Source organism: Ursus maritimus, unplaced genomic scaffold, assembly GCF_017311325.1.
Source record: "Ursus maritimus isolate PB19 unplaced genomic scaffold, ASM1731132v1 scaffold_3, whole genome shotgun sequence".
Classification (NCBI taxonomy): domain Eukaryota; kingdom Metazoa; phylum Chordata; class Mammalia; order Carnivora; family Ursidae; genus Ursus; species Ursus maritimus.
This window is the reverse complement of record NW_024425563.1, coordinates 98,452,568-98,468,213: the sequence shown is the minus strand read 5'-3', so window position 1 is coordinate 98,468,213 and position 15,646 is coordinate 98,452,568. Positions and strand designations below refer to the sequence as shown.

Sequence of the window (15,646 nt, the reverse complement as noted above, 5' to 3'; positions counted from 1 at the left end):
TCCGTCCACGTAGACAGCCCAGTAATGAAGGGCTCTGGTTTAAAGAAGCCTTAGCAGCTAGCAGCCACCTTGGAGAAGAATCCTGGACATGCCCCTCCCCCAGTCCCCGGGGCCCTCTGCAGAGGGGACACGCTGTAGTGCTGGCTCCTGACCCTAAGGGGAGGGTCGCTAACCTGGAGCTGGAAACCCACCCAGACAAACAAAAATGAGTCCCGGGAGACCAAGCCGGCTCAGTGACAGGCTTGTTACTCCTGTCCCAGTTTCCGTGACCCTGAGCCTGGCCAAGTGCCACTGTTTGCCTTTCAAGAGTAGAGGGACGTCTGCGCCCGGCCTTCCTCTGCCACTGGTGTTCGCTTCTCCCCGGCTAGCGGTGTTTTACAAACACTAGCAGTTTCCTCCTATTGCGTCTTTTCTTGCTTCTCAGGGTAATAGGATTCTTGTCTGAAGCTTCTACCTGCTGAATTTTTTAAAGTACTTTTTTTTTTTTTAAGATTTTATTTATTTATTCGACAGAGATAGAGACAGCCAGTGAGAGAGGGAACACAAGCACAGGGAGTGGGAGAGGAAGAAGCAGGCTCATAGCGGAAGAGCCTGATGTGGGGCTCGATCCCGGCCCCCCCTTTTTTTTTTTGACTTAGGAGTCTTACATACAAACAAATGAGCCACGCATTTGGATTCTGTTCTTACCGCTGTGATTTGTCATGCAGACCTATCCGGTTTCGAACGGTCCTTTAGGTACAGAGTTGCCGAATAAAGTAGAGGGTGCTAAGTAAATTCAGATAAACCGCAGAAATGTTTTTTAGGACAAGTCCGTGCAATTCCTGAGACAGACACCCAAAAATGGTTAGTTTGTCTTTCTGAAACTCCAGGTTTGCCGGACAGCCTGTATTTGCATTTGCTAAATCTGGTGACAGGGTTGCCTAAATTAGGCTTGGAAGTTCCTTGTCTTCTAAATCGATGTCTCCGTGGGGTCAGGTCTGCTTGCCACTGACGGGAGCAGTTGCTTAGGGACAGTGACGCGTGGCGGGGATGATGGGGACGTGGACTTGAGTCTGCACAGGAGACAGCCTGGGGACTTGTTCGTCCCCAGAGGGACAGGTTGGGTGGGGCCTGGGCTGCAGGGAGGCTGGACCCTTGGTTTATACACTCCTGATGTGCGTGCCCTCTGATTTCAACCAGATGGTCCACACCCAACATCCATATTCGTAATGGGTTGTAATTGCTCATTTATATGTAAGTAAATACGCCAGAAGAGAAGTTTTAATAATTTAAGCAAACCTTGAAACAGCTTGAGAAGAAGAGGAATCCATGTAAAAGGAGGCAGGAAGTGGGTGCCAACCAAAACGCGTCAGAAGTTGTGAGGATGGAGATCGTGGCCGTGGCTTCTGAACGGGCAGATCTGTGGGACCCGCACACGAGTGTGGCTGAGGCTCCAACACACGTGTGCATGGACATTATAAGGTGGGATGAAGGCGAGTGAACTAGGGGCCGGTTTACGGTCTCACCTCTTCCCATCTGCCAGTATGAATGTCAGCGCAATGAGAGAGGAATACATCATGTTGCAAAAGAGACCAGGAAAAACATCCACAGATGCTCTCTGGTTTCCTTGACAGGACGAAGGCCATCACCAGGCTCACCACGATGAACCGAGAAGAAAAGTTCAGGAAACTTGCCTACGTTGAATTACATTTCTGAAAATCAAAAATTTAGTTCAGACTGCAGGCAGACACGCTGGGAAAAGCGTTTGCAGCAGCTCAACCTGGAGGAATGTTGAGGCGCAAACCGGAGTTTCCAGTGAGCAGAGGACGCCCACGTCCACGGGCTGGGTGCTTGCCTGGCCTCGCGCCCTGGCTTTGCACTTGGTGTTGTAAATAAAGCCTCCAGCAATCCCAGAGGGGGTCATCGAACCCATTTTACAGATAAGCCAGTTGAGTCAGACTCCAGAGAACTGGCCCCAAGGGGCTCAACTCCCGAGGGGTGGGTGGCTTGGCTTGATCATAACGTTCTGGTGCCTTCAGGCCCTAGTCCAGCTGACCCATCAGAGGGTAGTCCAAAAAAGAAGGACAAAGGGCTGAGAAGCTCTTGAAAATGGTCAACTTCGGTATTTGAGACCTGCACTGAAAACCGCAGGCCGAGGCCACAGTTTGCCTCTGGGATTGGCAAGAAAACATTCCAGAAAGATCACCAGTCTCCGTCTGCAGCAGCTCTTATGAAACGGGCAGTTCTCCTCCGTTTTGGGTGGAAGGGTAAACTGTGTGAACAAGATTTTGACTGTATGTATCTAAGCTCAGAAGAAATACGTGTGAAACCTTTGGTCTAGTGGTTCAACTTCCAAGGATCCGATGCAAATCATCAGAAGCACAGACAGGATTCACACACAGCGGTGTTGGTTGGATTGTTACGTACGCCCTCTGAAACTTGCAAGCGGCTTCAAGTGTGTACTAGAATAGTTTAGAATCTGAAGAAAATATTTACCAAGGTTTTAAAATAGCATGTTGTCATGTTTGTGGGGGAGGGGGAGAGGCGGGACATCAGATCAGTCACACAGTGTGATTTCCATGGCGTCCAGCTGTGCTACGTCCCCGGGAGTGCTGTCAGTTACCTGCCTACAGTCAGGGGATTCGGGCACATTTTTATTGTATTTCTGCTCTGTTTCCGAAAATTGACCTGCTTGTTTTAAAATTTGGAAAATAAAAAATATTTATCCCGAATGACAAAGAGCTCATGGGATGGAGAATTGCAGAAACGAGGTGGGGAGACCTCAGAAGGGGGGCTGCGCTGCATTTGGGGTCTGGGAGGTACCACCTTGTGCACTGGCCCTGACAACCCATCTGCGTCCTTAGCACCTCGGCAGGGCTCCTAGAGGGTTTGCTCTTGCCTCCAGACCCCGTGTCCTGCAAACCAGCTCCTCTCCTCTTTCCTAACCAGAAACTTCTTTCTTCGCTAACCGCCTGCTCACCGGTTGGGTAGGGTGTGGTCTGACAAAGTCATGCTGCTCACCTACCCAATGGGGCTGTCCAGGGCTTGGAAGTGCTGATGGAGATGCTTCGTTGTCATGGGAAATTTCATCAAGATAGGCTAAAATTCAGTAATATATATCATTTGGTTATGAATCCATTTTTTATCAGGATCACTTGGAACCCCCATGTGATCCAAATGTAACATGTATGTTTTCTATAAGTAATTGAAACATTGCACACAGGCGTCCTATGTTTGTGCAATTTTTCTTGTCTCTGGAAGAACAGACCAGAAACTGTTAGGGTACCATCCGCGGGTGAAACAAGAGAGGTTCATTCGAATTTTTTTTCTTTAAGCTTTTCTTTAGCATCTTGATTGTCATAGTTGGCGAGTATTACACCTATGATTAAAAATCAAAAAGGAAGCTGTTTTTCTGGAGAGAGACAAGCAGTGAAAATACCCTCTTGCACCTTTGGGCTTAGATCCGTTTTCCCAGGTTTTCTGGGGGAAGGTGTGGCTGTGGCTGGGCCTTCCCAGGGACCGAGCTCCCTTCTTCTGAGTGGTAGATGCCGGTGAGCTGACCCTTCTGGACTCTCTCCCCAGTGCCCCCTGCCCTGCCTCCCCAGCTCTGGCGAGCGGCCCCCCGCACAGCGTGGACCAGGCCCATGCGTGTGTGCACGAGGGTTGGCACTCACACAGCGGGGGGAGTAGAGTATCATGCATCTGTTTTTGCACCCCCAGGCTAAGACTCTGGACAGAGAACCACTTGCTGGGGAGCATTCAGGTGACAGAGCGACTTGTCAAAATGAATGAGCTTTTTTGAGTTTCTTGGGCAGAGTGGGTGGGAAGGCACGTGGGCTCTGAACCCCACCGCCTGGGTTCTAATGCCAGGGCTGCCCCTTCCCAGCCGGCGGCAGTAGGGTGGGCATAACCTTCCCATGCCCAAGTGTCCCCATCTGTAGAGTGGGAGACAGCCTGGCAGGGTAAGCTCAGTGTGTGCGTTGGCTGCTTGTTGGCACACAGGCGTGGGGAATATTCTGAGACCGTTGGCGGCACCGAGACGTTCCTTTGCATAGGTAGGGATGAGGTTGCCGAGTTGGCTGCTTTTGTGCCAGTAGTAGATGTCGCTTGCACACACAGTTCTAAAACCTAATTATGGAGGTAATCCATGTGCAGTGTGAAAATCTCAAAATTTCTTAAATCTGAGAGAGAAATTTGACCTCTTTCCACCCCACGCTAATCCCTGCTAGTATTCCAAGTGTGTAAATATGAAAAGGCCCATTTTCTTTTCCCACATTTTAACCCGTCTTTCATTGGCTTGATTATAGTCTCACGAAGATGTTTTTTTCTAGAGCTGTGGAGTTGATTGTAACATTGCTGTTTTAACTTTTGCCTAAAATTTTTGTCCTCATCCTGATGTCTGGTAAAAAAAACGTGCCACTGGGCCCTTCTGCTTTGCAGAGGGGGCCAATTATAAAGCAGTCTCTGGATGTTTCCGTACCAGATAACAGACCGCCTAGGGCTTGATTACCAGTAATTGTTGCAGAAAATGCATGTGCTCCGTGGAATGCTAATTATTTATATTCAGTGCTCAAATCCAGCAGTTGACAGTAATTCTTCCTGAATTGCTATTCAGGCAAAGCAATTTAAGCCAGAGACCTAGAGTAACTCCTGTTCCGACCCCCTTGCTAATAAGCAGGGGGCACTGTTCCACGATTACCTTCCCTTTCACCTTCCCTTCCACGGTGTATTTTAAACAACCGATGTTTAAACGCCCAGAAGGTAAATACATGGAGGTAAGAAGTTCAGGAGGAAGGACATGCGGCGGAGGGTGGATGTGGACACGTGCAAAATGCTTCTTTTGACCAAAGCCTTTGTGCCCCGTCTTCTCTAGGACCAGGTGGAGCAGGCACCCCCTCTCAGTCCCCGAGACCTGGCAGGACCTGGCTTCGCAGCCCCGTCGGACCGGCTCACGCATCACCAGGGTAAGGAGTGACAAAAACGTGGCACCACAGATGCCGTAAGCCGCAGCTGCAGCTTTGCCATGGAGCTAGGACTCTGTATTCCACGAAATTGTTCTTGGCACTCCCACGAGACGGTTCCGACCTTGGCTCTTTTCCCCTTTAAGGAAAACAAATTCCAAAACAGAAAACACGCACACACAAAACTTGGTTGCAATATCTTGATATACAGGTATCCCTTGCTTTTTGAAAGTCTGTTTCACACTCCCCTTTAGAAAGACCTACCTTAGGACCTGTTTTGCTCACCTGAAGAAATCCGAAGAGGATTTCCGCTTTTGGAAAGAAAGACTCAGCGTTGCTTTTGGGACGCCTAGGTGGCTCAGTTGGTTAAGTGTATGCCTTTGGCTCAGGTCGTGATCCCAGGGTCCCGGGGTTAAGTCCTGGGGAATCTTTGCTCAGCGGGGAGTCTGCTTCTCTCCTCTGCCTGCCGCTCTCCCTGCTTGTGCTCGCCAGCTCTCTCTGACAAATAAATAAATAAAACATAAAAAAAAAGAAAGAAAGAAAAGAAAGAAAGACTCAGCGTTGCTTTCGCAGGGAGCCGTTCTAGCAGCAGCAGGCACTGAGCAGGACGGTGACCCCGCCAAGCGCCTTCCCCCGGAGCTGCGCTCAGCATTTCAGCATCCAGCTGTCAGAGCTTCGAGCTGCGAGGGTCTGCGCTTCATGTCCATGGGCTTTGTTCAACCCTTAGCAAGATCTGCCTTAAGGTGTCAGAGGAGGCTGAGACAGGTGGTTTTTGGTTCTTGGAACGCTCACCAAATTTGTCCTATGAATTAATGGTAATGCTTCTTTGTCTTACACCATTTCAGCTTAGGAAAGGTCTCAGGACCGCTGACATCCAAATAACGAGGGGAAACCCGTATTTCTGTTCAGTGAGCCAACTGCAGGGAGCAGAACTTCAAAATCAGTTCCACATGACTTATCTCAGGATGCAGTGAAGGCAACCTGACGTTACCTCTCGGGGGACTCCTCCATGGTGAAATCCTCTCAATTTCGACTTGTGTGTATTTGCACTCAGGCTAGTTTTCTGTGTCTGTGTTCTTGGTAATTCTGTACCTTGCTTTGATTCCTTCTATTCCCGTTCTGTTCATTTCTGATGGGATCATCACGGGAAACAAAGGACAGGGGTTAAAAGCAAATTAGGTCTAATGGTGCCCGTTTTGATTGGGCGGGTGGGCGGGCAGCCCGGGAAGGGGAACCCTTCTGACTGGGGGAGGGGTTAGGAAAAATGCCCACGGCTCATAGTTTGGATTACTGGAGAGGTTAAGTACAATACGTTATAGGCTTTTGAGTTGGGAGGAATTAGAATAATCAGGTTTTTAAAATGGCTTAATCAGAAAGAGGTTGAAATTTAGCAAAAATAAGAGGTGGGAGCTTCCCATGAAGTCAAAGGGCCGTTTTTGCAGGTGTTAGAAGCTACGTCAAACAGTCGGGATTTTCCGTGTCGAGCATCACGTTAGGGTCATCTTTGAGAACACTTGCAAGGAGAAAGAACCTGATTAGTTAATATTGTCAATAATTAGAAAGTTAGAAAAAAAATTACACTGAAAGAACTTTTTAAAGCTTAAAGCTTGGGGCACCTGGGTGGCTCAGTCAGTTAAGCATCTGTCTTCGGCTCAGGTTATGATCTCAGGGTCTTGGGATCGAGCCCCATGTCAGGCTCCCTGCTCAGCGGGGAGTCTGCTTCTCCCTTTCCCTCTGCTATTCCCCCGGTTCGTGCTCTCTGTGTGTCAAATAAATAAAATCTTTAAAAAGGAAAGAAGAAAGCAAGCTTAAAAGCTTTTTCAAGGTTTAAAACTATCTAAGGTGTACATTCAAGTATGCCATGGATCTCTCAGCTGCTCGGTGAGTGGCCGTGAGGGTTGAACACAGAAGGTGGAGTGGGCTTCATGCAGAACAGAGCGGATTTCCTTCCTTGCTCCAGACTTACACGTTGGCAGCTAAAGCTGAGTGTTGGGCACGTCCCAGCAGCTGAGGCAGGGCCGAAGGGAATGAGTGAACGTGCCTCCCCCTGTGACCTTGAGCACCTTTCCCTCTGATCCTCAATAATTCTGCACACATTGCATGTAAAACAGGGAAATCAGAGGGACTCACCCTGGCTGGGCCACGGGACAGATGTTTTTAGAGAGTGAGCAGTGCCCATGCTTATTTCCACTGGGTTTTTGAAGCCACCAGCGATGGAGGGCAGTTCAGATCAGGGAGGATGGAGGGCGGTTCAGATCGGGGAGCCAGGCACGGCTGGCAGGGCCCAGGAGCCTTCCAAGAGACAGCAGCAGTGCTGAGCGCCCTGCCCCATCCCCACACAGGGAGGGGCGTGCGGGAAACAGAGCCCAAGCCACCCGCAAAGAATCTACACACTGAAGTCCCTAAACACTGAGAAATACAGCCACCAGAATCAGCAGACCACTGCTTTCCATATGCAGCGAAGATGGGGCTGACCATGGCTCTGAAGAAGTGTGTATGTCCTGCTCAGGGAGGTGAACAAAAGTGTAGTGTCATAGAGGACAAACCAAAGCGCAGTGGGACGACAGGAACAGGTGGCGGGGAGAGAGTCCTCGTTTTAGAAGTGAAATATATTGGCATTTTCAAAGTGCTGGATTCTGTCTAAGGAGAATTAATGAGCTGGCATCACCTCCCTACAGCACAGAGAGACCTGGGAAAACGTGAGCGGGCCGTTGGACCCAGACACTCACATGTCCTGGAGCGTGCAGGGGGCAGGGAGAGGAGATGTTTGAAGAGAGATTGGTGGGAATTGGCCAGAACTGGACAGACAGCCCCCAGAGGGGGCTCAAAGAACCAAGAGGAAAAAGGAAGATTAATCTACATCTGGAAGCATCTGGCAGGTTCCAGAAAGTGGAAGGCAAAGAGAGGATCCGTGGGGAAAATGCAGACTTCCAACGCCCGAGCGACCATCGGACCGGCAGCCTACGCGAGCCCAGCAAGTGCCAGAGGCTGACGCGGGTGTTTTCAGAGCACTTCGGGGAACGTGACCATCCGTCTGCGAGTACTGTATGTACTGAAAGCAGAAGAAAGCTTTTTCAGGCAAAAATCAAGAAAATTTGTTACTGGCAGTCTTCTCTGAAAGATTTATTGAAAGTTGTACTTCAGAAAGAAGATCGTGAGTGCCTTGCAGGGCACGGAGAAAGGGGCATGCTATTTTATAAGTTCAGTTCCATACGAATTGTTAAACTAAAGTTAAACTGACCTTTCGATAATCAGATGCCCCGACTGTGTGTGTGTGTGTGTGTGTGTGTGTGTGTGTGTGAGAGAGAGAGAGAGAGAGAGAGAGACTCTGTCTTTTGAGTTTGTTCTATGTATGGTTATATCCTAATAACATTTTAGGGTGTGTTCTATGAGCGATTATGTAATAAGACTCCAGTTAGGAGAAGTGGACTGTAAAATGATTTGAGACTGTATTAGAAAAAAGTATACTTAGTTATGTATTTTAAAGATTGTATTTATTTATTTGAGAGAGAGAGTGTGGGGGTGGGGGGCAGAGGGAGAGGGAGAATCTCAAGTGTAGAGCCCGACATGGGGCTCAGTCTCATGACCCTGAGATCATGACCTGTTTAGAAACAGGCGTTGAGTCAGTCCCTCAATGAACTGAGCCGGCCAGGCACCCCCTTAGTTACGTATTTTAAAATCTTAGTTGCAACTAAAATGTCAACTGTAATTACTGAAGCAATATACGTATCTAGTTTCTAATCTAACAGAAAAACATATAAGGGAATCTATATTTCATAAAAACAACCAACATCATAGAAAAGTAAGAGAAACAAGATGTGAAAAATAAAAAGGACGTCAAGCAGAAAATAGAAAACATGATTGTTGAGTAATTTCAAGCGTATCTGTAACAGTATTAACAGGCCCGGATTAGTAGAAATATATAGAACCCTGCACGTAACAGACTCTTGATTCTTTTAAAAAATCTGTGTAGCTTTTTAAAAAGTTGACCATGTTTGGGAAACTGCACTTAATTTTATTTTATTTTTTAAATTTATTTTTTGCACTAAATTTTAAGCAATGTATTCCATGCAAGCCACGTTCTTCGACCCAGTAAGATTAAATCAGAAATCAAGAGAAAAAGTTCAAAACGAAAACACGTAAACATGTGCGTGGAAACTTTAAACACACCACTGCTCCACTCGTGGATTACAGAGGAGGTCACAATGAAAGTACCAGTCGTTTAGAACTGAGTGAAAAATGAGTGTAATTCAGGTAGAAAATTGTATAAGGTATTCGAGACTCCATTTCTAATCTTTGCAGAAGAAAGGAAATTAGGAGCATGACAAATGAAGAATGCTAAGGAATGTAGAGGGAGTAGTTACAAAAACTATGGTCAGATATTATGGGAATGATGAAGAAAGTATCAATAGGTAGGAGCAAAACCAAGAGCCAGTCTTCTGTAAAATCTACCAAAACCTCACACCTCTAGCACAGACACTCAGGAGGGAGATGGGCACAGGAAAACCACATGGAGAGCACGTCAGGGAGTTCCAACAATAACACAAGAAAGCCGTGAGCCCTTCATCCCTGTGAATGTGAAAATATGAGGGAATGGATAATGGATCGGAGAAACATAAAAACAAAATGGCAACACCTAACTCTGACAAGGAATTTGGAGCCACGGGAACTCTCCTTCACTGTTGGTGGGAATGCAAAATGGCGCAGCGGCTTTGGTGGGCAGTTTGCCAGTTTCTTACAAAACTAAGCTTACTCTTACCGTAGATCCTTGTTACCCAGAAGAGTTGAAAACTTACGTCCACACAGAAGCCTGCACGGAGATATGCGTAGCTGCTTTGTTCATAATTGCCAAAGAGCGTGGAAGCGGCCATGATGTCCTTCATTAGATGAATGGATAAATAAGGTGGTCCATACAGACAACCCAGTATTATTCAGCGCTAGGAAGAAATGAGCTATCAAGTCACGGAAGGACCGGGAGGAAGCTGGTATGCGTATTTCTGCATGGAAGCAGCCAGTGTGAAAAATCGACATGCAGTGCGATTCCAAGTCTGTGACGTTCTGGAAAAGGAAAAACTGTAAACAGTGAAGAGACCAATGGTTGCCAGGGTGGCAATGGGAAAACATGACTAGGCAGAGCAGAGAGGATTTAGGGCAGTGACAGTACTGTGTATGATGTCATAAAAATGGATATGTTTGTCCAAACCCATGAAACGTTCAACACCAAGAGTGTGCCCTAAGGTCAACTATGGACTTCCGGTGGTTATGATGTGTCAGCATAGGTTTTTCTGTGGTAACAAAGGGAAAAAAAAGTACTATTCTAGTGAGTGAAGTTGACCGTGGGGGAGGCCATGCTTGTAGGGGGGCAGTGGGTATATGGGAGATCTCCGTACCCTCCTCTGAATTTTGTTGTAAACCTAAAACTGCCCTGAACCCATTAGAAAGAAGAACTATCCTAGAGATTACCTAAGAAAACCAAGACTATTTCTCCTGTACAATGCGTATGGAATGTTCTGTGACATGACAGAATGTACAGCTCTGTGAGTGGTGTGGACAGCACTCAAAAGTTTTAGGTACAGAATTCGGAAGAAATAAGGAAGAAGAGTTGAAAGAGGAAAGCAAAATGAAATGTAATTCGACTCTTGGCAAAACACAAAATCTTTTTTTTTTTTTTTAAGATTTTATTACATTTATTTTTGCTAGAGAGAGGGAGCATGAGCTGGGGGAGAGGCAGAGGTAGAGGGAGAAGCAGACTCTCTTGCTGAGCAGGGAGCCCGACGTGGGGCTCGATCCCAGAACCCTGGGATCACGACCCGAGCTAAAGACAGATGCTTCACCGACTGAGCCACACAGGTGCCCTGCAAAATACAAAATCTTAATAAGGCATTAACTCTGGCAGAATGGAGTCCGTAATCAATACCAGCCCTTCAGAAGTGCTTGGGGTTTTGCAGATGAGTGTCCTAAAACCTTCAAGGAGCAGATCATTGCTCCCTTTATATGAACTGTCAGAGAGGTAGAGACCAGACCCTCCACTCATCTGACAGTGCTCTGTAGCCCTGCAGGAAACAGCACAAGAAATCCACATACAGACATATTTCATGTAATCATAGAACCATGTAAAACAGGAGTCAAATTTAGCTGTTTGCCTTAAATTAAACGTCAGACAAACAAATGTTATGACCAAGTTGGGTTCGTTATAATCACGCAAGGATGCTTTACCAACGTTAGATGGTAAAGACATTGACACATTCAAAGATTTGGGGGTAAGAACGGTACCTCACCAGCGACCACAAAAACATATACAATTCTCCACTCAGAGAATACGGAACACATGATGAGAGCAAAACCCTGACTAAGGCAGCGCTTTAGGAAATCTCTGTAACCTGCCACAAGCGCACAGCATCCATCGTACTGACAGGAATGGTATTAGTCGTGCCCATGAAAGCACAGAGTCATGCCCAAGTGCCTGCTGTCACTAGAGGTCTTCGCCAGTGCAGCAAAACGGTAAATAGAGGAACAGAAATGCAGACTTATATGGAGCAATGAAACCTGTGCCTATTTGCAAATTACCCAGACAGAAGATCCACACAGACTTACAGACTTTTAAAATAGAGTGAGTTCTTCAAGCTGGCCGATACAACGGGAGATCAACAGATAAAATGCCACAATCGGGAACAATCGGGTAGCGTAATGTAAAAAGAAACCCCACTGACAGTAGTAGTAGAACCAGAAGGTAGCCAGGAGTAAATTAAACTCGATGATCTTGTAAGTAGCAGCTGAAGGACATAAAAAAGATGTAAAGAATTGGAGCGCTCTCCCATGATCACGACTCATAAGCCTTAACTTGCAAAGATACCGCATGTTATCAAGTTTGTCTTCAAATTTAATGCACACGCGACCACATTTTGCAGAGTTTTGGTTATGACTTGTCAGATGGCTCTTAGCCGTATTTATTTGTTTTAAAGATTTTAAATCATCTCTACACCCAACGTGGTGCTTGAACCCACAACCCCAAGATCAAGAGTCACACGCTCTGCCGACCCAGCCAGCGGGCACCCCGGATGGCTCCTAACTTTCATGCGGACGAATGATAACAAGGCTTTCTCAGGAGCCATCATGATTAGGAAAGCATGGCAATGATTCAAGGATGCATAGACCTAAGGGCCAGAATAGACACGTTATAAAGAGCCCCACATGTTATGGAAACTCAGTGCAGCTCGGAGAAGTCCCGGCAGAGCAGCGAGGACCCATGGGGCCGGGTGGGGGGGACTTGATCCCTGCCCCCATCCTATCCTTGATCATCAATTTCAGGCCAATTCAGTCACTACAAGTAGAAAATAGCGTTTTTAAAGAACTTAGTCTAATAGGGGCACCTGAGTGGCTCAGTTGTTAAGCGTCTGCCTTTGGCTCAGGGCGTGATCCCAGGGTCCTAGGATCAAGACCCACATCGGACTCCCTGCTCAGCAGGAAGCCTGCTTCCCCCTCTCCCACTCCCCCTGCTTGTGTTCCCTTTTTCGCTGTGTCGCTCTCTATCAAATAAATAAATACAATCTTAAAAAAAAAAAAAAAAACCAAAACTTAGTCTGATGAGTTGTGAGAATCGTTATGTCCTCAGGCTAAGACAGAATTTCCTTGGTAAGATTCAGCACCACCGTAAAGGAAAACTGGTGTTTGAGGACACAACAGGTACACGTCTGTGCAGGGAGCAGATTTTAAACACTAACGGGCACACTCCAGCCTGAGAAAAGTCCTTGCGGAGCATTTAACACGCAGACTGTTAGTAGCCTCCGTGTGTGTTTCAAGCCCTCTAAATAATCAAATAGGAAACTGGCAGAAGGCACACCTGGGAAAGCATGCTGTGTGTTTGACCACGGACACTCATGTCACCTGGGAAATGTGGCGACAGAGCTGGGCAAGGCAGTGTCCAAGGCTCGAGGCCTGGGATTGGGGTAGGAAGGCACATGTGTCACGCGTGTCCAGATCCCACCTGCTTTTCTCTGCCTGTGGTGCCTCCAGTCCCCGGGTCTGCACCGAGTGAGCTTGGGGGTCACAGGAACCGCCGACCCTGTGGGGCCCTCCTCCCTGCCTCTCTGAGCCTCCCCTCCCCCTCCTTGCATCTGACACCAGGGTCAGTGCTCGGGTTCCTCTTCACCAGATGCCCTGGGACCGCAGGACAGAATTTGGCAAAAGTCCAGCGTGTTCTCTGCCTCCCGTCATCTGCAAGGCCCTTGATGCTCTGATGCGAGGCCTGAAGGTTTGTGCCATGTGGCTGATGTCGACTTGGCTGGTTCTTCGCAAGGGACCCGGCGTCAAAAACACAAGACTCGCTGTGACTTTCCTTGACCTGTTCTTTCTCTCTGGCAGGAGGATTTGGTACGCTTGTGTGTATTAGCTTGTTGCAACATAAGCTGCTTATTTTTGTGTGACAGTCGCTGCAGAGGCTTCACGCCTCTCCCAGCCCCACACTGCAGGAAGGCTTGTGTTTCCTTTAAGAGTCGGTGGTTTTCTGGTCATTAGAATTGCTCTGGACAGGTTTTTAAGGATATGTTTTTACGGTGGTAAAAATACATATGCCATCAAATAGATCATTTAACTTGTAAGTGCGCAGTTCCGAGGCGTTCATTATGTTCACGGCGTTGGGCAGTTACTAGCACCGTCTATTCCAAAACCTTTGGTATCGCCCCAAACAGGAAGTCTGCGTGTACTAAAGCAGTGATTCCCCCAGCTCTTGGTAACCTCCACGCTGCTATCTCTCTCTGCGATTTCGCGCCTTCTGGTTACGTCACAGACGTTGAGTCCTGTACTCTTTGTTCTTTGTGGTGGCTCCTCTCACTGAGCACGGTGTCTTCGAGGTTCATGCTGGCGGTAATGTGCGTCCCAGTTTCATTCCTTGTGTGGCCGAATTCTGCTCCGAGGGCCACACACATCCGTCCGTGTGCATCTGCGGCTCCCGGGGATGGTGCAGCAGGAGACCAGGTGTACGGTACCCGTTGGAGTCCCTGCTCTCAGGACCTTCGGGTCCATCCTTGGGGGTGGAATTAATAACACAGTCGTTCTGGGCTTAGCTTTCTTCTGACAGTATGTTTGTTAATGTGAAGTTTCAGAGGATTGTGGTTTTTTTAAAAAAGTTTGGTCTTTTCTCATTTTAAACAAGCTGTTTCTGGGGCGCCTGGGTGGCTCAGTCGGTGAAGCGTCTGCCTTCGGCTCAGGTCGTGATCCCAGGGTCCTGGGATTGAGTCCCACATCAGGCTTCCTGCTCAGTGAGGAGTCTGCTTCTCCCTCTCCCTCTGCCCCTCCTCCCTCCTTGTGTTCTCTCTCTTTATCTCTCTCTCTACCAAATAAATAAATCTTAAAATAAAAAATAAACAGGGGCGCCTATGTAGCGCAGTCGTTAAGCGTCTGCCTTCAGCTCAGGGCGTGATCCTGGAGTTCTGGGATCGAGCCCCATGTCGGGCTCCTCTGCTGGGAGCCTGCTTCTTCCTCTCCCACTCCCCCTGCTGTGTTTCCTCTCTCACTGGCTGTCTCTCTGTCACATAAATAAATAAAAAAATCTTAAAAAAAATAAAAATAAACAAGCTGTTTCTGATGGCTCTTCCTGTCTGCTGCTGAAGCTGAGCTGTGTGGTCATACCCTCACCAGGGCACAGCTGAGCAGGATGCCCCAACGAGCTGAGAGAGGTTTCTCGTCCATGCATGAAGGTCGCTAGAGTCGTGTGCATGTTCATTTTGGGACCGCAGTCCGTCTGGAGACAGGGATGTGTGAGCATCACAATGAAGCCTCCCCAGAGGCATTGCAGACATTGCCCTCGGCGCCCGGAGTCACACATTCAGAGACCCCGGGCTCCCATGGAGACACCGGACTCTAGCACCTGGCTCCTGGAGTTGCAGGGCACCTTCTGGTCCTGGTCTTCCATACTCCTGTCCAAGCCATCGCTGCTCTCTTCTGGCTGTGCTCTCTTCTCTCGCTCCTCTGTAAGCTGGAAGCATTGGTTGTGGGCGTGCACTTACAATGTGCAGAACCACGTGTGGCGAGCACATGTGCAGTGGGGCTGTTTCCGAGCTCCCTACATCTCGTTGGATAATCTGTTTGCCAAGTGGAAGAGACAGAGTTAGAAGAGAATGTCAGTAGAGAAGGTGAAGTGGATCAGGAAAGATCGTTTTGTTTTGAGTCTTCCCCTGCAGGGACCCTTGGCCAATGTCACAGATGCTGGGGGTGGCCAGGCTTAGGGCAGGTCAAATATCTCTTGGTTCTTGTTTCTTCCAGTGGTGGCATGCTGTGTCCGTGGGAGACTTGGGACTACGTTGTGGTTTAGATTTTTCAATAGCAAATACCCGTCTCGCGTAATTACCATGAAAAATACTAATAGAATGATGATAACTTGCTGAACTGAAACTTCCCACGTGTCTTCTCTGTTTTCGCCGAGTCGTTAGAGTCGCAGATTGGGACACTGAGCCAGATATGTTCGGTGACTTGCCCAGAAGTGACTGAGAGTCACTCAGTGGTAAAGTGTCCATGCATCTTTACATTTGGAAGTAATTTAGGGGAAGCCTGTAGCATGCACCTGTTCGTATAGGCTGTTAGGAGTGAGTGTTACTTTATGGACCGTATTTCCCCCTTTCTCCTGAGATCGTGCGTTTTTTTGAGCGGAAGAGCCATGTCTTACTTATCCTGAAGCTTTTGCTCTAGCGCCTTGTTCATACTTGTGTCTA

General features: G+C 47.9%; 1 protein-coding gene across 1 annotated transcript in view; it reads left to right on the top strand.

Annotated features, from left to right (window-relative positions):
- GRB10 (growth factor receptor bound protein 10) overlaps positions 1-15,646 on the top strand; it is a 177,119-nt gene that overhangs the window by 79,017 nt on the left and 82,456 nt on the right. Inside the window, exon 4 of the mRNA XM_008703457.2 lies at positions 4,853-4,943. Within this exon, the coding sequence (XP_008701679.1) occupies positions 4,853-4,943 (91 nt within the window). The remainder of the gene's footprint in view (positions 1-4,852; positions 4,944-15,646) is intronic.